Source organism: Halichoeres trimaculatus, unplaced genomic scaffold (assembly GCF_033239565.1).
Source record: "Halichoeres trimaculatus isolate MK-OKI-2021-1 unplaced genomic scaffold, fHalTri1.1 fHalTri1_scaffold_23, whole genome shotgun sequence".
NCBI lineage: Eukaryota > Metazoa > Chordata > Actinopteri > Labriformes > Labridae > Halichoeres > Halichoeres trimaculatus.
In genome coordinates this window covers 21477491-21500298 of record NW_027437201.1, presented here as the reverse complement: position 1 = coordinate 21500298, position 22808 = coordinate 21477491, and the positions used below count along the sequence as shown (strand labels likewise).

The window sequence follows — 22808 nt, the reverse complement described above, 5'->3', positions numbered from 1 at the left end:
ATTGGTGAAGTCTGCCTATATTTCCACGTATAAACTCTACATGTTACAGTACCGCTTTGACTCACCACACTGAAGCGTCCTGAGATGATCTGTGTCCAGGTGGATTTTCTTCCTCCTGAGCTGCAGAACCGTCCGGGTCTGACTCGGGGTCCAGTACAAAAGGACGTATCCTACACTCTGCCATTTTATTGGTGCTATCAATGCCTTACGGTGAAGTTTTGGCAAACAGCAAACTCGCTCAGTCTGCTCCATTCAATATGGCGATTTTGTAAATACTGCCATGCTGCAAAAACCGCCCCCTGGCTCTACCCCTCCGCCCCTCTGATGGAACTGACCAATCAGAGCACAAATGGCTGTGACGTTGCGAGGTTACTGGAGGTCATTCTCCAAACGGAGCGTTTCAACCAGATCTTCAGAATGGCCTAAAATGAGGATATTGAGAACGCTATTGTGGGGCAATGAAGGAACTAAATGACTTGTACTGAGGGCAGAAATGCTTTACAGGCATCCTAGTCTGGCATAGTGAAAAGGAGAAACAAGCATGATATGTCTCCGTTAACACATTTATTTTTATTCATTTATTTAATGTGAAGCAAAGTGAGAAGCTAGCTGGAGGAACTTAGCATCACCGTGTTAACCAGCACTCAGCGAGATGAGCCTCCTCTCCTCCTCTCACTGAGTGCAGCTGGATTTAATTCACCAAAAGGCAGATCATAAGCCACTGGGCTTTATTAGCCGTTTCAGCCTTCTCAGCCTCTGGAGTCAGGGGCTCAGCGTTGCTAAGCAGATCAGCTTGTTTTTCGTGTGTAACCAAGAAGCCACACACGAGAATGAAACTCTCTGAGATGACCGTGTTCACATCGCGCGCTGGCTTTCTCGAGGAATAAGCGAGCGGAGACCACAGAAACCCCAGCCAACACACACCCAGGATCCCTCCCAGCTAATTCTGTCAGCGATACACGCCTGAAACTACTCTGTAATAACACGTTAGAGCAATTTGTGTGATGGTTGACATTTGACTCAGTCTATTATTTGTGTAAATAGGTTTTAATTGCACGGCGCCTTTGATAATCCCACATGTAAAGTTCACAAGTCTTTGTGAGCCAGATTAGCAGATTGCTGTGTATCTGTGAAGCCTTTCTCAGTACGGATTAGACCGGACATTAAAAAACTAAAACACACATGATTAAATGAAAACTGTTGTTTTTCATGACCTCAGGTCTTGTTGTTACAGAATCTCTCATCCCTCTGTTGCCAGGCTACCAGCCGTAGGAATATACTGAGCATAGCTTCACTTATGTAACCAGTTTAACACTTCAGCGCAGCAGCACAAGACGATGTAATGCTCCAGGTTTCACATATGTTCAGATTTTAATTTCTAATCATGTAACAGTGATTTAAAATCTAGTTTTCCTAACCTTCCACACACCTCACCTCGTCTTACTCAAATAACACTGCAAAAAAATGAAATCTTACCAAGTGTTTTTGTTTTATTTTCAGTAGAAAATGTCTTCTTTGACTTAATATGAGCCACATTCACCAGACCAGTCCAGAAAAATGTCTTATTTCAAGTTACTTAGAGACAAAAATGAAGTCTGAATTTCTTAGGAAAAGAAAAATGTTATTTGTATTAATACATTATTCTAGTTTTTTAAAACATTTCCAGCAAACTCCTCTTGTCCCATTGGCAGATTTTTTTTGCTCAAAAACTCACCAAAAATGGCACACATCTCACATGTGTAAAAAAAAAATTATTTGGTACCAAACTTGACCCCTTAACATCCCATGTTTTTCCTTCTAGCGCCATCTAGGCATTGAAAAAAACACTAAAATGGCTATAACAGGGGAGTAGGGATGACGCAGAGGGTTGAAACCAACATTAAAATGTTGAAAGCCCTATCTCGCACAGGAAGCCAGCCAATCGCCTTTCAAAATAAGACATTTCCACAATTTTGCCTGTTATACAAAAGTTATCTCCTCTGAAACCCAAAGTGGTACCGGCTTCAAATTCGCTCTGATGACAGACGAGACCTTGCTTTACAAACGCTCTTAAGGAAATTCATGTTTCGGACTAGGTTTTCGAATGACGAGCCCTCACAGTCAGTGAACCCCAAAAAAGCGCTCTCAGCTCCCTCCATTACAATGAATTGGACTGAAGCTTCCAGCTCCATGCAAGCTGCCACATTTGGGCCTCAAGACAAAAAAGTGAAAGTCATACAGCTTTAAAAACAACATGGATGGATTCCTGACAAAATTTCCTAAAAAGATATCAAATTTTTCCAGCAATTTCATCAACATTGTGGCTTCTATGAGGCGTTGTTTCCAAAACTTTTGTCAATTTTTACCCCTCACAGCACAGCAGTTGTTGATGATGTCACACAGGAGTTCCGTGCAGCTGGTCATGTGACCCAGCAGAGGAAAATGATACGTAGTATCAACTGTAATACCTCTAAAACAGTCAGAAAGGGATGAAACCTTGACAGTGAATGTGGAATCGACACAGGGGACTGGCAAGAGCGCTTTGATTGTCTTTAATAACTTGAAATAAGAACATTTTCTGTACAAACAAGTTAAAAGTGGCTCATATCAAGTATAACAAGACACCTTATACCTGGAAAAGACACAAACACTCGATAAGACTTCCTTTTTTTGCCTGTGATGAGCAGCTGTGAAGCACTGAGTGTGACTTTCTTCTTCTTGTCATCTTTAAAGAGGAAAAAAAATCTACCTTTGAACACTTACACACTCCTTGTAAACTTTCTCTTGCCTTGTCTGCAAGATTTCTCAGAGTTCATGTGTTTTTATTGGTGACTTTCTGCTCCTGTAATGTCTTCTCTTCGCTCTGCAGTAAAACTATCATGTGAGTCAAACGACCTCTAGATCGAGTTGTGGCTTTTTTGAAGTTAAGGCTGAGGAAACGGGCCCGTATCTCTGCATGTGCTTTCTCTAATGACTTCAATATGCAAACATCATAGTGAAGCCGTTTGCAGCCATGTGTGGGAAACTTCCCCTTTCATCATCATTCATGACATCATCATGAAGTATCTCAGCAGATGAACTGACGAGGTCATGGAGGAGGGTTTTTCTGATGTGGCCATGATGGAGTCAGATTTGAATGTTGTGTTTCTTTTTTTTCACAGGTGAAGGATTTGACCAAGTTTCTGGACCCCAGTGGCCTCGGAGTGATTAGCTTTGAAGACTTCCATCGAGGGATCTCAGCCATTAGTAACGGAGGTAAGTCATCAGACGCACTGTTTGTTAGGTTAGGGTTAGGGTTAGGGGGGTTAGGTTTAGGGTTAGGGTTAGCAGTTTTTGGTAGATCTCCACTGAAGTAGAGTTTGGCTGGCTTAGACTAGAGGATGCCGCTTGTTTTCATCCTAAAACCACTGCTGTGTAAGCCGCTCCAAAATCTCAACTCAAGATCAGATCGTCACTGTGAAACTTATCTCTCTGCTCTCATTAAGAAGCCATAATACATGATAAACTCTGTGCTCTGTATCCAGGGTTATTAATCTATCCCCTGTAGTGCCCTCATCTCTTTTTCTTTGTTTCAGTTTTGGGTTAACTTTAACTTCACCCAATTCTTCTCCAAAAAGAACAACAAACAAACTGCCTCGGCAGCAAATTCTTGCACCTACATCGAGTCCTGAGCATCTGGCTCTATCTGTCACAATTCCCCATGGTGCCAAATATTATCGTCAACACAGTATGTTCACATCCCTCGCTCAGCTGACCCAAATTCTGTGGAACCAGACTCAAAGTGCTGCTGTTCCTTCTTTAACTGTTTCCTGGCTGAAAACCCAGAATTCAAACCTGAGTTTTACCTCATGAGTACCTCACAGTACATCCTCTCCTGAATGAGGCATGAAGACGTCCTCGACCCTCACTCCACCCAGTTTATTGATCGGTGTACTACTCCTCTCCCTCGGCTTTCTGGGTTGCACAGCTCGGGTTACTCAGAGCATTAATAAGTCATGCAGTGGAGAGCATGAGACGCACACACTCATGGGCTAACTGGCAATGTTTCAGAGCGGGAGAGGCAGAGGAGAGGTTGAGCAGAGAGTCCTGTTCATCTAAATAATTTACTGTCCTCTCCCTTAGATACTGTCCTCTGCCTCCTTTGTTCCTCTGCTTCTTGTTGGTAGTTACAACCCTGAGTCCAAAGCCAGATTGATGTTTACTGACAGTCTTAGGACCAAAATTTTGCTAATCAATAGAATTGATTGCTTTGCTTTTGTTAGACAACCACAAAAGTTGGAGTTCATGAAAATACTAAAGGTATGTGAATGTTTTAATGTGAAAAATTAAGTTTGATTACCAGTTATCTTCTGTTTACAAGACCTAACATTAGCGTTCAGCTACACGTTACATAACACCACAGTTGGGTAGAATTTCTTAGCTTTCTTTTCCTGTCACACTTTCAGGTAGTAACATCAGAAAGGAGGTAGCTAGATGTAAAAGTAGTAAAGGGGCTTTAGATCTGTTTTTAAATATTGCCTTGATGCCTGCTCAGTTAACACTGGAGCTTCTCACACTGTGCAATATGAGACAAAATTAGTAAAAATGGTCAGTTTGGCTAAAATCTAATAAATAAACATTTTTATTATGATCGTTAAACTAGGGATTGGCGAGTGCTGGTATTGCTATCGAGCCAATACCGGCCTTATTTCAAGGTATCGATACTTATCAAGGCTGCCAACAGCTGATAGGCAAAAACAAAAATTGTTGAGTAGGTCCTCCTCACCAGTAGTTGGCGCTACATTGCTGCGGTTTGACACCACGGCAAATGTGCATTAGGTCCTGTTCAGACAACATCATTAAACCAGGGAGAGTTAACTGTTCAACTGTTTTGTTTTGCACTTCAGTTTATTTTAAAAAAACTAAACTTCTGACAGTTGCTAGTTTTATTTGTACTTTTGTTAATTTTTTAAAAAGGAAAAAAAATTAAAACATAAGCTCAAAGAGAGCTGTTTGTGTTTTATTTTGGACTTGATGTTAGAGTGACTGTGCTGGCTTTGATCAAAATGATCTGTCATGGTTGATTGAAGTTTTATGTATCAAAAGTATTAGTGGTATCGGTGAGTACTTTAGACTGAGTCCTCGCTCTTGTATCGGTCTGAAAATAAGTGGTATAGAATTAGAGATGGGTACCGAATTAGGTACTTTTATAGGTACCAACCAAATTCTGTCAAAAGTAAAGGGTACCAATTCACGCAAAATCAAAAGGTACCATGTTTAGGTACCTGAATGCATCCTTGTGACTGTGAGGGAGTGGAAGAGGAGACGATTTTCCATGCTGGACATGAACACGGCATTATAAGGATATATACTGAAGATTTAATATGTTCAATTGAAAAAAAAACCATTTTATTATTAAACAAATTTATATTTTTTTACCTCATAAACACAAAAAAGTAGCGAAAATTGGTACCGTTGAGTACCAATACTGATTGCCAGGTACCGGGCATTGGTACCGTATCGTTCCAAATGTGAAAGGTACCCATCCCTATGTAGAACATCCCTAGTTAACACCATTGTTTTGTTTTGGTATCACATGTTGGAGAACTGTGACATCATGGATCAGATTAGCCCGACGTCTCCACCTCGTGTTTCCCGTGCTCAGTCTTCCTCAGTCTTCCTCTGCCCACTCAGTCGTTTCTATGGAATCAGCGATGTGGGGAATGATCCAGAAACTGATCCTTCCAGCTTGAGGAATGTTTCCCGTCAGAGTGTGAACCTCTGCTGTGACTTCCCCACATCCTCACACACCGCTGACAGAATTCCTCTGTGCTTGTAAAGCTGGACAACAGGTTTTTGTGAGCCCTTTGCAGATGAACTGTTGACCTTCAGATCAACTAAATCCATGTCATGCTCTCTGTCCAAACTGCCACTTCCTTTACTGTAAGCTTTGGGAAAAACCTGCTCCACCAGCTCCCAGTGCTGATCCTGTCTAAACCTAAAGTCCCCCACCTTCCCGCTCCTGGTGAGCTACCTTTTTAATAAAGACAGGCCTGCAGGACATGGAAATGACTTGTCCCCTGTAGTTTCTATGGCATGTCTGGAATATCTGTGTCCTAACATTTGCAGTGCCAGCTTCTCCTTCACGGCTCCTTTGGGTGCAGAGCGTTTCTCTAAAACAGACTGTAATGTGTACAGGTCAGCGAGAACAGCGGGTTATGTAAGACCAGAGGGCACAAAAGCTCCTTGGAGTCTACTGGAGAACTGTGTTTGTGCTCAGTCCTCCCAGTAGGGTGCTATTCACTGCTCTGTTTACTACACACAGGAGCCGCAGTGGCTGATGGGACTCTGCCTGTTCCTCGGTGTCAGGTTACACTGCAGGTGCTCTGAAAGCGAACCTGTATTGTCAAATCCAAACGAGTGTTAGTGTCCTCTTCTCCTTTCTTTTATTGCTTTATTTTGCCCATATCCTCATGACATAATATTCTGCTGTTCTTTAAATCAGAGCGTGAACGTTACGTAATGTTTACAGTCTCATCACGCTCAGATTGCTGAGTGTGTGCCAGAGTCGAGCAGCTGGGACACAAGCGCTTAAATGTGCTGATGCATGGTTGAGGAAACACATTAAGATCAGAAAAACAGATGATGATTGAATTTTATTTACGTGTCATGCACAAAGATCACCCGTCCTCCATCGATTTATACCACACCAGAGAGACAGTAGCAGAGTTTAGCTCATAAAAAGAGAAAGTAGTTACAATTTAAAAGGATTTGAAATATTTATAAAACTAAGTTTCAGAAATATATTGGAGGAGTGTTACATTACAGTTTGAGGAGTCAGTTTATGGAGTAACCTGGACAGAGACTCTAAAGAAGCCGAATCATTCTGTCTACAAAAAACACATCAAAACCATTTTAATAAACAAATACAGGGAGAAAAAAATAATCAAAATTTAGTAAAAGAAAAATTAAAATATTCATAATTTCTTGATTTTTTTTGTTTTATGGTTAAGTGGGAATTAGCATTTATTTTTTGGGATTTGTTTTGTTTTTTGTCTTTCTATAAAAAAAAGAAATAATGGGATGTAAAGAGGCATGCTGTATTGTATGTTTATTTAATGTTTTGTGAGAGAAGGGATAGATATGATAAGATGTTTTCTTCTTTCTGCTTCTTTTCATTCATTTGAGATATTTTCTATCTTTAAATTTTATATATATTTTATATTTTATGACAGTAAGAATAAAATAAAGACCGACTAAACTAAAGTAAAATTCTTTTTTTCGCTGAATATTTAATCATTTACTCTTATAAAATCTGCTATAGCAAAAAGTCTTTTTTAAACAAAACTTTTCAAAGTCATCGAACCAAAAAAAGTCGACATCAATCAAAGATATTTTAGTCACATAATAAACACACGCTCCCTTCTTCTGGAAAAGCGTCTCTGTGACAGAAACATGACTTTACTTCTCTGACTTTACCTTTCATACTTTCAATCAGGGCAGTCTTAAAGAAAACATTTTCCTGAGTTGTCTTCATGTTTGCGTGTTTAGTAAAACATTTACGTCACTCTTAAACCTGCTCTGACCTCTTGTAGCTGTAAATATTTACAGCACACGCACACCAGCCTTTGTTTGTTGATCCTCCTCTGCTTGTTTGACTCCAGGTGTTTATTTTGCACACACTCAACCTGTCCTTCCCTCATATATCTGCAGGTCCGGAGCCGCAGCTCTACAATGTGAACTACAGTCCAGGGGATGGAGCTGTGGGCTGTCCAGAGGAGTACGATGAGGTGAGGCGCTGTCGAGATGTGTGTGTGTGCAGTACAGTTTCACATTGTGGAGGTCACAGTCCGAACTCAGTGTGCACTCTCACTCTCTCCTCTGTAATTCACAAAGTGGCTTGCAGAGCTATCATTACCTCCCTGTGAACGCTCCACAGACTGAACCCCCTGGTTTGGCTGACACTGAATAGCATCTGGCCCGCTGCGCTTTTCAGTATTCTTTGACAAATATTGAATTAGCTGGAATGTGCGCTGAGTTTTTTACATCTGCTCGGACGTGTGTTTTTACAGTTGTGGTCAGCATATCTGGAATTCCTGTCTCCTCTTGTGCTCCCAACTTGTATATTTAACCATCATTGTTGCTGGCCTCCGCAAAATTGAAGTGTTTCTGCTATTGTATGCACTTCTGGCTCTGCTGGACTGGGACGGTTGTTTCAGGGGCTGAACGCTGCACAGTGTCACTGCCCTCTATTGGTGGGGTTGAGAAGTGCAGGCCAATGTGCAACACTATTAAGGCCTATTTATCACCTCACTTAAACTTTACGGGCCTCATAAGTTAGTAAATGTGTTATAAATTTATATGTGAGTGATTCTTCAATAAGGGGGACATTTCAGGTTTACAAAAAAAGAAACTTAATTCTTCAACATAAATCCGTATTATACTAAGTTTAAAGTTATTCAACATTTCTATGTCAGACTACGCTCCCTAGAAACTTCCTTCATCATTTATATCACAGTTTAGCCAAAATGTAAAAGAATTATGGCTCAAGAATCAAATGTAACACAGTCAACATTTCCTCCATGGCACCACCTGACCTCCATCAGCTCATATTTCTGCTCCTTTTCTTCACAGTTTGGTCTTTATAACATCTATAGTAAGAAGAGCAGAAAATGTTGGTAACACAGTTGATGAACAGTTAATGCACCAAATAGGATGGGACCTCAGCTGATTTGGATCATGTGACTTTGGAGCAAACCATTGCTGATTCATATGATGACAAACATGTGTTTGAGTGTTAAAGGTCCCATCTCCTGCTCCTTTTCTGCAGTTTAATCTGGATCATTGATGTCTTCATGAAATGGTAGTAACATGTTTTGGTCCAAAAAGCCAATAAATCAAGCACAGCAGCATTGTTTCCAGGCTCTCATAGCCCCTCTGTTCAGAACGCTCTGATTTAGTGGGCGTGGCCTTCATATGTAAATGAGCCACCGCTGATACCGCCCCGCTCTTCCACGTCACTGAGAGCGGCGCCACGAGCTCCAAGTGCACCATGTTTAGAAAACAGAGAAACTCATTTACCGTAACATTACAGGCTAAAACAACAGGCTAACTGCAGCTAAAGTTAGCATCCTGAAGCTAACACAGAGACAGGGGGGACACTGAGGAAAAGCTCTTCCATCTGCTCCACAGCACACAGCATTTAAAATACTCACATTTCCAGGGTCCCAGGTTTGTTGGAGGATGGTTGGTAATGCGCCTGGATTCAGGACCAGTCTATTGGCTAGCCCTCTGTTGGACTGTCCAAAGTTGGAAAAGCAGTCGGCCGTGAAGTGACTAGCACACACATGCACAGTTTTACTGAGTGTAGCTGGAACATTTCCTTCATAAATGAACTCTAGACACTAAGTCTGTCTTCTTCAGAGATGGGAAGCTTGTGCATGGAACTGTGTGGCTGTTTACAGCCAAAAACAGAGCAGTGATGGCTCTTCAACTTTGGCATTCTCCTACCAGGATCTTACATTCACAAGCTCTACTAAGTGCAGGTTTTGTTGTTAAATATCACATTTTGTGGGCTGGGAGGAAAGACAAAGACCCACAAATTTCACTAAAAGACTTAATAAAGTGATTTTTGCACAATATGGGACCTTTAAATGACCCGACGTAAAATTGGTCGTTGCTTGAAATTAATATTTAGTAAACTTGATAAGTTTACCCCATGGCTTGAAACGTTCTCCTGATTACAGAGTCACTCGTTGTAATTTATGGAGCCTCTTTGCTGTTTACTGGAAGCCGTCTGCAGAGTTTTGGGGAAGTTGGTGTTTATGTTTGAAGTACTCGCCACACCTGTGTCCGCGGCCTTGTTTTTTCCCCTCTAGTTTCTGGCAGAAAAGGGTTCCTCTCTGTCAATGGCAGCGCTGTTCTCGCCCTGTTTGCTCTCAAAACAGGCAAGGTGAGGCTGTTCGCTGAGGCCTGGCATCAGAGAGGAGCAACGCCCCATTCAGACCTTTTTTTTTCCTGCAGTAGATATTTTCTGCCGTTGCTAACTTTTACCTTTCCATCTCACATTTTAATTAGAAATAGCAACACTTAAAAACAGGCCCTCCCACTCGTCATAGACGGTTAGCTTTCTGTTGGCACTCAGTCAGACAGTTATTACAGGCTGTGGTGATGTATAGTCCCTCTTTACTGTCCAGTCTGTGACATGTAGGACATGTTAGATGATTTATTCAGTCTCTCTGAGCCAGGAAGTGAAGCTCCCAGGAGAGGCGAAACCATCTCTCAGCTGATCTGTGCTCCTTTAACTCAGACCTATCCTGTGGAGCGGCGGTGATTGAGCGTTACAGCTCTCTTCTGCTACTCTTTGGACTTTGTCTCCTCCCCCCTGACCACCCACCGGAGCTGAACGAGGTGTCACGGTATTTTCCATTTTTCAAACGTGCCCTGGCACACTCCGTCTCTGAGCGCAGGAGAGGGAAGCATTAGTGTGACTTATCAGGAGGCCCTGATGGCCGCTCCGCTTCCCCGTGTGTGAGCCCAGGCAGGGAGGATGGTTCTGGGTATGGTGGATAGCCCTCTGGGCCCCGCTGCTCCTGACGCTTCTCCTTTTTTAATGGTACGTTCGCCCTTTAAAACATGACTCACCTGTCTGGCCTTGGTTACTCATTCACAGCTCTGTTACCTGATAACGCGTCTGTGGCTGCGAGCAGCTTTAGATCTTTTTTTTTTGGCTCTGTTTTGGGTATTTGTCACTTGGAAAGCCTCACAGCTTGCTCATTATGTTTGGACTTGTTGCTTGGAGGTGTTGATGCAGCAGGTTTTGCTTGGAACAGCATCTGAATCTCAGCAGTCTGCCTCTAAAGTCGTTTGTTTGGCAGAGTCATGATTGGTACCTGCTGGCCAGACTTGAGAAATTGAGATAGACTGTCTTTAAAATGGCTGTTTTTTTATATTATGTAATAACCTGGATGTGTTGTTTGGATTGAGTAAAAGAAATCCTAAATTGCTGACTTTTACTCTTCGGTATATCATGCATAATCCTGCAGTTTTCCTGTGTAAGGATGGTAACAGCTTGCTTAGCTCTGCTGCTGTATATGTGCATATGTGCTGTGCTGGAGCACCGTCTTTTGTCGTTAAAACCAGAGAATACAGTAAGTGCACCATCCAGATTAGCTTGTGTTTGCAGGAACCCTCCTGTGATGTGCTCATCCTTGTCTTTTTTCCGTCCCTGCAGCAAAATGAGGTGACGGACAGCGCGTACCTGGGCTCTGAGAGCACTTACAGCGAGTGTGAGACCTTCACCGACGAGGACACGGGGGCCCTCGTACCTCCTGAGATGCACGAGGATGTGGAGACCGACAGCGGCATCGAGGCTACGCTGCACGACCCTGAAGACAGCGGGAACAGGTACGCTCACACGTTCTTGGCTGAAATGCGTCCTCAGCTGTTTGTTTGGCTCCGCGTCCCTGAATAACTCCCGTCAACTGATCGTAATCCACTTTCCCCGAGATCAACATCCACGTCATAATGCTGCTGGTAATCACTACTGGACGCAGAATTTACAGAAAATGTGTGTCAGATCTTCAGCTGAGGGGGAGCTCAGGGTTCGCCCTACACTGACCTTTCACACACATCACGTGCTCGTGAGTCTTGCATGCTCAGCGCTGGATCACTTGGGTATATTTGGGTCACCAGACAAGCATTAGACCGCCACCAGTTGATCACTGCTGAGTCTTTTGTCCCCCAGTAAGAAGAAAGACAAACACACCATGTTAGTGTCTGTTTTCTCCGTCTTCAGCTGTATTTACTGATTAACCGGCCTCCTTTAGTGACGGCTCACCGTGTTCAGTCAGAGTCTGCAGGGACAGTGAATGTTTTCTGTGCAGCTCAACAGGAAAACTCCTTCAGAGATAACTTGAAATGCACACACAGTGAGCGCCAGAGACCTTGAACACAGAAAGCACGTCCACCATTCGTTTGTTTGGCTGGACAGACTCTGAAACTTCTGCTTATGATGAAACCTTTTATTGATCACAGTAGGTGAAATATTCTGTTGTTCTTTCTGTGTTTGTGAGAATCAAACCGTTTTTTATCTATGGGAAAGTTTTGTGTTTTGTTCAAAGTTTACTTTAAGGGATGGATCACAGCAATGGTTGTCCTGGTTACTTATTATTCGAGCTGTTGGGATGAGTGTGTCATTAAGAAGCTCTTACTGTGGGTTGAGGGAATCATTACTTGTATTAACTGGAGAGTAGGGGCTCTGACTTTTTCAGGGATTTTTTTTCAACGGGGACAAACAATTACACCAACTGTCCAGCCCTTACAAGATCCCATACCCCATAACTACCAGGGGCCTGCAAATACGTATAATACATATTTTTGATTCAGTTCTACAGCTTCATTTAGCAGACAGTTTTGTCCAAAGAGACAAGAGGGAAGTTTTTTTTTTTTTGGTAAAGTAGTATTTTTTTCAGCTTTTTTTATTTAATTATTTTATTAAGATAAGAAAGAAGTTCCCAAACTTAAAAAAAAAAATTATTAATTTTTTTATTATTTTTTTTAAGATAAGATAAAAGTTGCTCAACTTTTTAAAAATATTTTTATTTATTTTCATTATTATTTTTTTCAAGATAAGGTAAAAATGCCCAGTTTTTACAAAAATATGCTTTAATTTATTTTTTATTTTTTTATTTTTCAAGATAAGATAAGATAAGATAAGATAAGATAAGATAAAAGTAACTCAAACTTTTTATTTAAAAAAAATGTGTTTGTTATTATTTTTTTATGATAGTAAAATAGTTGCTCAAACTATTTTTTTTTACATTTTAATTTTTATCTGTATTTTTTTTAAGACAAGATAGTTGCTCAAACCTTTTAAAACTAAATTTTTATAGAATAGTTTTATTAGTTAACAAGTTTTATACTGGAAGTATAAAAGAAAAGAATGTATACAGAAAGATAAGACTAAACTATAACAGTAAAAATAATTTAAAAATAAATAAAAATAGAACATTGATAATTTAAATGTCATAACCCTATTTTCTAAAACTTTTTTTAAATTAAAAGATATTAGATGCTAAAACTTTTTTGTATTTTTTTTATTTTATGATAATAGTTGCTCAAACTCTTTTTAAAATATTTTTTGTTTTATTTTCATTTTAAGATAGATAAAAGGTGCTTAGACCATTTTTTTTTGTTAAAAGTGAAAACAAAATAATCAAAAGTCATGATCTGTCCCTGTAGCAATTGAAAAAGTGTCTGCTTATCTGTGAAAAATCTGCTTCAGTATTTCCTCTTTGGTTAAAGACGTCAGTTAACGAGGCAGTTTTCATCTTTGGACCTGACAGGACAATGTTTTGCTTGATTCCTTTTTTTTTGCTTCAGCGAAGTAGTAAGAGGTGGATGTTTGATTTATTTCAGGGTGAAGAATAATTGAGAAATTTGGAGACTGATTTTATTAGAATATATCCTTTTTTCCACAATCAGCTCTTTCCATCTCTGTCTCCAAATGAATGTTCCTGTGGTGATGGTAAATAGGCCAAACACTGGGAGGAAGTGCATGAATGTGAGGCCTGGTGTGCTGACGGTGTGACCCGTCTGTCCGGCTGCATGATGGATTGGGGCGCTCTGCCTGACATGGATGTGTTCAGACTTCCCGCTCCGTGATTGAAGCTTGAATTCCAGGAAGTGTCGAGTTGGTGTTTTTTTTTGTTGCTGTTTTCCCTTTTTTCTCTCTGGTGTGCGAGCTAATCTGATTCTCCTAGTGCGCAGTAAAATCTGCTGCTGACGGTAAAACAACTCTCACCGTATGACTGTACAATCTTCTGATTCCCTAAAAACTCTCTAACTCATCACTTGTTCGTCTGCAGAAGCTGGGATGGTTTATCAGAGCCAGGAGCTTGACGGTCTGTTTATAGAGATAAGCCAAACATCTGTTTGAAAAATAAAGCTTTTAAGGGATTTACCAAGTCAGAAACTATTACAGTGAATCAACACTGAGTGTGAGTAACTGCAACAAAAAGGTCAGTTAGTAATCTGAGATTTTGACATGCTGCCTGGTTAGCCTAGCTAGCTTTAGCCTGTTTAGGGAAGCAGTGTATGCACTGAACCAGGGATTAAGATTCTAACAGGATTAGCCTCCCCCACCCTCCTCCATCCTACCGTGTCCCCACACACATTTGGCCCTTGGACGGTCAGCAGTCCTGTCTGTTGGCCGTTGCTTAGCTTAAAATCTGATTAACCCACTCACAGTCGACCCTCTTTGGTGCGACAAGTCTGCCGAGTGGCACAGACGAGGCAGCATCAGTCATGTGGAGCTGAGAGGAAACATCTCGTTAAAGCTGCAGATTCTCAGAGTTTTCTTTATTTTCTCCAAACTGGAGAGTCGTCGTTTCCTGTGCGAGGCGGGGTAACCTGTGAAACTTCAGGATTCCACTCTGGTTGTCCGGAGTTTTGACTCCAGCTGCGCCGCGGCTCTCACGCCAGGGCAGTGGAAGGCGTTTAAAGATGCGATCTCTTTCCTCGCCATCTCTCTGTGTGAGGGATCTCGGTATGGGGCCAAACAGTAAGGGGTAAGTGACGGATCAGTTGGCCTGAAAGACCCAGGCAGTGTTGTGACTGAAACTTCATTTCTGTTGGGTTTAAAGACGCAGAGTCGGGTGAAAGTATGGTGATATTTAACTTTTGAATTGGATCAACCCGTCCTGGAAAGAAGCAGGTTAGGATCTCGCAGGATGTGCTGAGAAAGCAGACTTTTCTGCTGATTCAGACATCCTCCTCCTGTGTGTGCTCAAGACATCCAACACTTCCTCTTGGACAACAGGAAAGAGCAGCTTTCCAGCTTTCCTGTTAGCTGCAGATCATTCCCCTTTAGCCCTTCTAACGCTGTCTAATTCACATCAAAGGCTCCCCGATCCAGATCAGGTTCTGGTCCAGTTGTGTAAGATCATCAGCCAGAAAAGCTGTGACAGGACTCCTCACGAGCGTCATGTTTCTGTTGTGGTTTTGCGTTCACCTCGTGGTGTTGTACATTACGTGTGAGCAGGAGCAGCCCCAGGGATTAATGACATTTAACAGATTACATTAAAGACAAGTGATTGTCCAATTTGTCCAGATTGCCGCTCCTCTGGGGGGAAGATTAATTGTGCTTATTGGGGATTTGCTGAAGACTCTAGTAAAGTCCAGATTTCTGAGTAAAACAACAACCTGCCATATTTTTTATTGTACAAACCAGAGATCCACAACCTTTACTTTAAAGGAGCCATTTCTCCTCAGCTCACCTGGATTAAAGTCAATCAGGGCCACACAATCTACTTTATCTTCACAGTAAAGAAGTAGAGTGTATTTAATTATATTCACAGTTAAAATCTAGTGAACACCTATCTAAAAATAAGTTTTTTTGAATTTGTTTAATTGTTCATGTGATGTCTACATTTTTTAAATTTTTAATAAATTTGTGAATGTGTCAAAAAGTTTAAATTCATCACTTTTTTTGCAAATACTTAAAAGTTTGAAAGTGAAAAAAAAATTACAACAAATTAATTGCAAAAAAAATTCTAAAGGTTTTGAAATTTAAAAAATTGACAAAAAATATCAATAAAGAATTCAATAAATTTGAAAAAAAATGAAAATTTTTCAAAATTTAAAAAAAGTTTCAAAAAGTGTTCGAAAAAAAAAAATATATATATATAATACATTTTTAAAAAATCAGTTTTTTTTTACATACTACTCGAATTTGATAACACATGGCAATAATCTTGCTGAACTCATCATTTTTTGGCTGCTGATGTTTTTCCAAATATCAATCATGTGCAGTAAGCCAGCATGTTGTCAGTAAAATTAATCCATCCACACATAATCAAAATCTGTATTTTCTTGAAGTTTTTTGAATTTATACAATTAAACAGTAATGTGTACCTTTGTAAAATTGCAAATATTAAATTTTTTACATTTTAAACTTTATTTGCAATTATTCAAAAGTTTTTTGAGCTTAAAAAAATAACAATATTATTCAAAAGGTTTTGAAAATTCAGAAATAATTTTTAAAAAACAATCGCGAGACTTTTTTCAATTTTAAAAAATCAGCAAAAAAAATAAGAGGAAAAAAATTAACTTTAAAAAATTAAAAAGTAGCAAAAATTTGGAAATTTAATGCTTATGGAAAATATTTAAGAGTTTTTGAAGTTTAAAAAAAAATTACAAATGTATTGAAAGATTTTATTTAATAAATTTGCCAAAAAAAAAATTAAAACTCTCAAAACTCAAAGCAGTTGCAGAAAATTTTGAAATTTAAAAAACTTGCAAAAAATTTTTTTACTTCAAAAAAATTGTAATACAACTTTGAGATAAATGAATCCATCCACACAGCATTAAAATCTGTATTTCTTCCAGATTAGTCTTTTTGTAGATGTAGTTATCTTCCCAGGGCTGTAAAACTTGAGGTTAGCCACAGGTGCATGGAAAGTTGGTGGGCTGTTGATGTTGTAGGAGGTGAAGTAGAGTGGTGGCAGGCTTTATTGGCAGATGGGATGAAGATTTAGTTCAACTAAATGTTAATGCAGGATTTTATTTAGTGTCAGTGTCTTTAATCATCAATACCCTCTGTAAAAAAAAAACAATTCCTAATTGCAATGATATTTTGTAAAGCTACAAGGAGCCACTGCAAATGAGTTGAAGAGTCACATGAGGCTCCAGAGCCTCTGGTACAAACTGTGTTACAGATACTTCTGCTTAAGCTCTTGATTTGTTAGTTTCATTTGAAGCTTTACATAACCTCCTCCATGAAGTTTTTGTGGCTGAAGCTCAAGTCCATTTTTATCCAACCTAAACCTGGCCCCTTCTATTTTGGCCCCGCACCTAAAATTAACCCAACTGTTGATGTTTACACAAGTGAGCGCACACAAACACTAACACACTAATCCATTCTTACACGGCCCACAGGTTTTCCCTGAACTCGGAGCTGCACAACCACTCGCTGGTGACCGTCATCGGCGGAGAGGAGGAGCACTTTGAGGACTTTGGGGAGAGCAACACGTCGGAGCTGCTGCAGGAAAGCGTCGTAGAGGGGACGGAGGGGGAGGCCGACTCCTCTCTGGAGCAGCCGGCCGAGCAGGTCAATGGCTCCTCGCTGCTTTCCCCAAGGTACAAAAATGTTCACACACACGGCTTTACCTCATAACCAGAGAGTCAGAGCGGTTACGTAAACACAGACAGCCTTTGGTGAACATCACTTTGAGTCTGTCATCATTCCTTTTATCCGTCCTTCCTGATAAGAGGTGTGACATTGTTACACTTCCAGCTGGATTGTCCAAGTTTAAAGCTCTCTGAGACAAAATTTCTGTTTCACCAAACACTCGAGGACAAACTTTGATAAGAAATATCTAAAGACGTTCGTGTAAACCTTATCTGCCTGTGACTCCTGTGAAGGACGAGACACGACGTGAATACAAAGTTCATCCCCGTAGACTCACTCTCTGTTACTAAGTTATTAAAATCCGACTTTGAGCTTCATTCTTTCCTTGAAGTGTCACATTAGTAGCTTTAATTGATATAATCCCAGTGTTTAGGCTTTAAGGACGACATCTGTTGCAAAGTCTTTTGGGAGGGACAGGAGGAGGATGATTTGTTGCTCTGAGTTCATCTAAGGGAGGATCTAACAAGCTTTGCTGCTGGCGTGCTGTGGAAACACAGATTGACTTTAGCAGGTTATCAAATGGATACCAAAATACAGCCACGTGTACACACACGCCAATCGTAGCTAGACTTTATTAAGAATTTAAAGTGTCACCTTTTCTCTGTCATGTTTCTTCTCCTTCCTCTTTTTGCCAGATTTATGGCTGGAAAACACAAAACACCTCACAGAAACAGAGCGAACTGTTATCTGTGTGTAGCCAGTTGTCAAACAGAACAAAGTTTATCAAACCTGAACAAAAAATAGATGTACAGCGTGTAGAGGGTCTGCAGGAGTTTTGGTTACCTGTCAGTAAACACAACATTCAAACTGGGCATCGCGTTTCTACATGAGAGAGACTCAAGAGGCGTGCACCTGACTTAGCATATTAGCACAAGCAAACCACGGGTATTCGACACACACCTGGTTAGCAGAAAGCTAACTTGCGTCACTCTCCAAGTTCCTGAAAGCGAGTCAAAGTCAAGCCGAGCGTCACCCTTGTTTAGGAAAAAGCTTTATCTGTTTCACTTTGGTTGTCATTCTTCCTCCGTGCTACGTTCGCTATCGTAGCTGCTCTGATTAGCTTCTTCCTCTCACTAATCAACACTCAAAGTTACTTGCATTCTGAATGCGTTGTGATTGGCTGAGGTAACCACCAGTACTCTACATTAGGGTTGGGTACCTTTCACATTAGAAACGGTACCGATGCCTGGTACCTGGCAGTTGGTATCAGTACTCAACCGTACCAACTTTCCGTTCTTCTGTGTGTTTATGTGGTAATACATTTTATTTTTTAACAATAAAATCTTAAAGTTTTTTTATTTAACAAATTTATTTCTGATTGTATGAACTTGCAATGCTGTGTTCATGTCCAACATGGAAAATTGCCTGCTCTTCCACTCCCTCACAGTCACAAGTAAGGATGGGCGAGTACTAATACCAGGTATCAGTATCGGGTCGATACTAGTCTTTTTTCAAGGTATCAGTACTTGTGAGGGCTGCTGATAGTCAAGGCAGAAAAATCTTACCTTGGGCAAGTCTTCCTCGCCTTAAAGTGATACTCCGGGATGGAACAAGTTGGGTCCTATCACAAGGTTTAGGGCAGAAATTACCCCTACAGCAGTGATTTTGTGCAGCAGAAGCCCAGAGCGCTCGCACCAAACACCCCCTCCCTGCTCCTCTGCAGGTTTCCTCTGCACTCAGACGGGGTCATATTTTACTTGACCAAAAACACAAATAAACGGACTCCCACCGAAAAAATCTGATATCAGTCTGCATTCACGCTTTATTATAGAGAATTTTCAGCGCGTTACTTTCACACAAAAACACCGCTAAATAAGGCTCTAGTTCTCATCGTGTCTCTTCGTCCTGGCAGACTACCTGCGTTTGTTTATATCTGGCACGCCGTGCGCGCTGACTGATACACTAAGCGGCGAGCGCCTCGTAGCCAGCTGTGGCTCTGCAGCGGAGGTAGCGCTGTTTTACGACACGATGAGAACTACAGTTAAAGTATTTTACCAAGAAGATGATGCTGAACCCGAGATGAAGCTTTATCCTAGACCAGGGGTCTGCAACCTTTACTCCTTAAAAGAGTTGTTTAGCCGCAGCTCACCTGGATGAAAGTCATTTGGGAGCCACAAAATGTACTTTATCCTTACATTAAGAGAAAAAAAGTGTATAATCTAGTAAATAATTATCTAAACAAGAATTTTTTGTGTTTATAAAATTCTACATGTGATTTCTTAGTGTTTATTCTTAATACATTTGCAAATTTAAGAAAAAAAAAGAATTAAAAAAAATTGTAATGTCATGGATTTTAAAAATTTGAAAAATTTATGAAATTTCAATAAGTTGGAAATTTGAAAAAAAAATTGGAAAATAAAAAAATGAAATTAAAAAATGTGCACATTTTTTTTTTTTTTAAAAAAGGCTGAAATGTCATAAATTTGCAAAAAAAAAAAAACAACTAAATAATGCAATTTCATAATTTTGCTCAATTTTCAAAAACTGTACAAAAAGGGGGGGGGGGATAAAAAAATATTCAAAAAATTGCTCAATCTTCAAAAAAATGTGGAATTCTTTTTCTTAATTTGCAAAAATGTCAAAAAATTGAAAATTTGGAAAAAAAATCTCAAAAAATGGCAACAAATCACACAAATTAAAAAGCTTTTTTTCAAGAGGTGATATTTAGTAAAACATGTTATATTATGATTTTACTTAGTGTCTTTGCCATTTTCATTAATATCCTCTGTTAGAAAATAAAAAAAAAACTTTTTTTATTATAAATTTTAAAGCTGCAAGGATTAACTACAAAGGAGTCAAAGAGCTGCATGAGGCTCCAGAGCCGCAGGTTGCAGACCCCTGTCCTAGACATTTCATGAGGCTGGTGGCGTCACTTTAAAACTCTTCTCTTCCTCTGGAGATTGTAATCATGCAAACTCTGGATACTCCATGCAAATTGGTTTCGGTGGTGAGTCAAAACCTAGTGCTTAATAAAGTTAACGTAGGCTGAGCTCAGCAGCTGCACCTAGCAACTGGTAGCTCCCAGGACCACAAACTCCACATGTCAGAAACAGATGGTGTCAGAGCAGAGCGACACAGAAACATGCAGAGGGAAGCCTTTCACTCCGACCTATACTCCAGATTTCACCGTAGTTTGGCCTCCTCGGATGTCAGAGTGTTATCACTATCTTATCTTTGGTTCCTAACTATCAGGACGTTTCATACTGGATGTGAGAGATATCACTGCGAGTTGTGCGCTGATAAAAACACAAAGAAAAAATAACTGCATCCCACATCTCTCACCCACTCCGTGAAAATGCGTCACCGTGTTTTTGAGCCAGTCCTGCTCATCAGCGGCTCATGTATCAGCGCTTCCCACACACACTCCCACACATTTATCTTTGCGCATATCACAGCGCTTTGACAGCACGTCCTAACAGTTGGGCTGTCTCTTCTTCTACAAACACACACAAACACTACCGTCGGCCTGACTCCACGGAGCAGTCCTCCGTGCAGTCGCAGGAAAACGACAGCCTAATAGCACAGCAGCGCTCATGACCATCAAGTGACACTCGCTCAAAGTCTGCCGTGCCCGTTTCTGCCGACATAAACAGGAACGTTTGCCAGCTGGTTGCATAATTCAGACATGACTCGCTCGCTGAATGAACAATCAGCTGGCAGAGGTGACGTGAGGAGAGGGTGCAGACTCACACAATGAGCTAATAAGATGTGTTTTCCATCTGTTTGATTCACAACTCATTTTGATTAATTTAGCTGAACTGGGCTTTTCTGTGGGTTTTCTAAGCCTGTGAACACTGTCTTTCCTCACACCAGGGGTCTACAACCTGCGGCTCTTTGACTCCTTTGCAGTGGCTCCTTTTAGCTTCAAAAATTTAACATTGAAATAAATAATTTTTATTTTTCTTACAGAGGGTATTGATGACAAAAGACATTGACTCAAAATAAAGTCATTACCTGTACATTTTGTTGAACTAAATATTCATCACGTCTTGCTAAATCTACAAGAGACAAATCTGGAAGAAAATTCAGATTTTAATCCTGTGTGGATGGATTCATTCATACACGCCTGATATGTGACAAGACATTAGCAAACAAAAAATTATGAGTAGTACGAGAGATATGTGTTATCACATTCAATAGAATTTCAAAAAAATTTAAAATTTAAAAGTTGTATAACTTTGTTTTTGTTAAAAAAAATTGCAAATATTTTACATTTGAAAAAATTAGCATTTTTTTTTAAGTTTCAAGGGTTTTCAATTTTTTGAAAAAACTATTAAATCATTTTTTATTTTTTTATTTTTAAATCTTTTGAATGTTTTGCATCATATTTTGCAATATTTTGGTATTTTTTTATATTTCAAAAACTCTTAAATATTTGCAAAAAGAAGTTAATTTCGAAATGTTTGCAAATATTTGAAAACGTAATTTTTTTGCAATTTTTTTCTCTTATTTTTGCAAAACTTTTAAATAGAAAAAAAACTTGATATATTTTATATTCTTCTTAAAAAACCTTTTTAATATATTTTATTATTTTTTTAAGTTCAAAAAACTTTTAAATATTTGCAAAAAAAGTTTAAAATTTATATATTAATATATGACACTTTTTTGATTTTTTTTTTCAAAATTATGTCTCCTAATTTTTGAAAAAAGTTTTTAAATTAGAAAAAATCTCACTTATTTAAAAAAAAAAATATTTTAAAATTTTTGTAAATTTTTGAACCTTTAAAACGTTTTGATTTTTTTGCTAAGTATTTTGTCATTTTTTTAAGTAAAAAAAACCAAACATTTTTTTGAATATTTGCAAAAAAGTTTAAAATTAAAAAAATGTTATATTTGCAAATTTATTAAAAAATAAAAAACTGACACATTATGTGTTCAATTTTATGAATTTTGAAAAACTTTTTAGATTAATGTTCCTTGGTTTTTAACTATGTACAGATTGTAGTAAACTTTATAGTCCTTATTGTGAAGATAAAGTAGATTTGTTGCTCCTGAATGACTTCAATCCAGGTGAGCTGAGGGGAAATGTCTCCCTGAAGGTGAAGGTTGCAGACCCCTGACACAGCCACTCTGCCGTCTGTCACATCCCTCCTACAGTAGCCTTCGTGCTTCGCTCTTTAACTCTCCTGTGAACGTCACTGAAGCACCCCTTCGCACCCTCCGAAATGACCTCACCCCTTTCTTGTCCATCACTCACCACTTCCTCCTCCTCTTCCTCCCTTGTTTTTGTCCTTCTTCTCTCCAGCGCACCCGCTCCTCTCCCTGACTGCTTTCAGAGCTTCCTCAGGGAGGAGGCGCTGGACTTTTTCTGTAGCCAGTGTCACAAACAAATAAGTCGCCTCGAAGACCTCTCCACCCGCCTCAATTTCCTAGAGATGACTAGGTAACGCGTCATTCTCCAGCCAACCCGCCTCTCAGCCGTGTGAATGTGTTTGCTGTGCTTAGACTCCGTGTCATGCATGTACTCATAATGTGCGCTCATTGTTTTGGACCAGCGTGTGCATTATGGGGTACATCTCTGGTTTGTCTCAGGCCTGTCTAACCTCATCTCCTCTCAGAATTATGATTTTTGAGTCATACATGATATACGTCTTACTCATTAGCAGGAAAAACTCAAACATTGACGTTAAATTCATGTGAAAAAGACTGAATCACAGGT

At 39.7% G+C, this 22808-nt stretch overlaps 1 protein-coding gene across 2 annotated transcripts in view; it reads left to right on the top strand.

Annotated features, from left to right (window-relative positions):
* rab11fip3 (RAB11 family interacting protein 3 (class II)) overlaps positions 1-22808 on the top strand; it is a 40671-nt gene that overhangs the window by 9909 nt on the left and 7954 nt on the right. The window contains exons 2-6 of one of the 2 annotated variants that reach the window (XM_074662894.1): positions 3141-3234; positions 7672-7748; positions 11192-11364; positions 16897-17097; positions 22395-22532. In XM_074662894.1, coding sequence (XP_074518995.1) covers positions 3141-3234; positions 7672-7748; positions 11192-11364; positions 16897-17097; positions 22395-22532 — 683 coding nt within the window. The remainder of the gene's footprint in view (positions 1-3140; positions 3235-7671; positions 7749-11191; positions 11365-16896; positions 17098-22394; positions 22533-22808) is intronic. The other variant, XM_074662895.1, reaches the window with a different exon arrangement.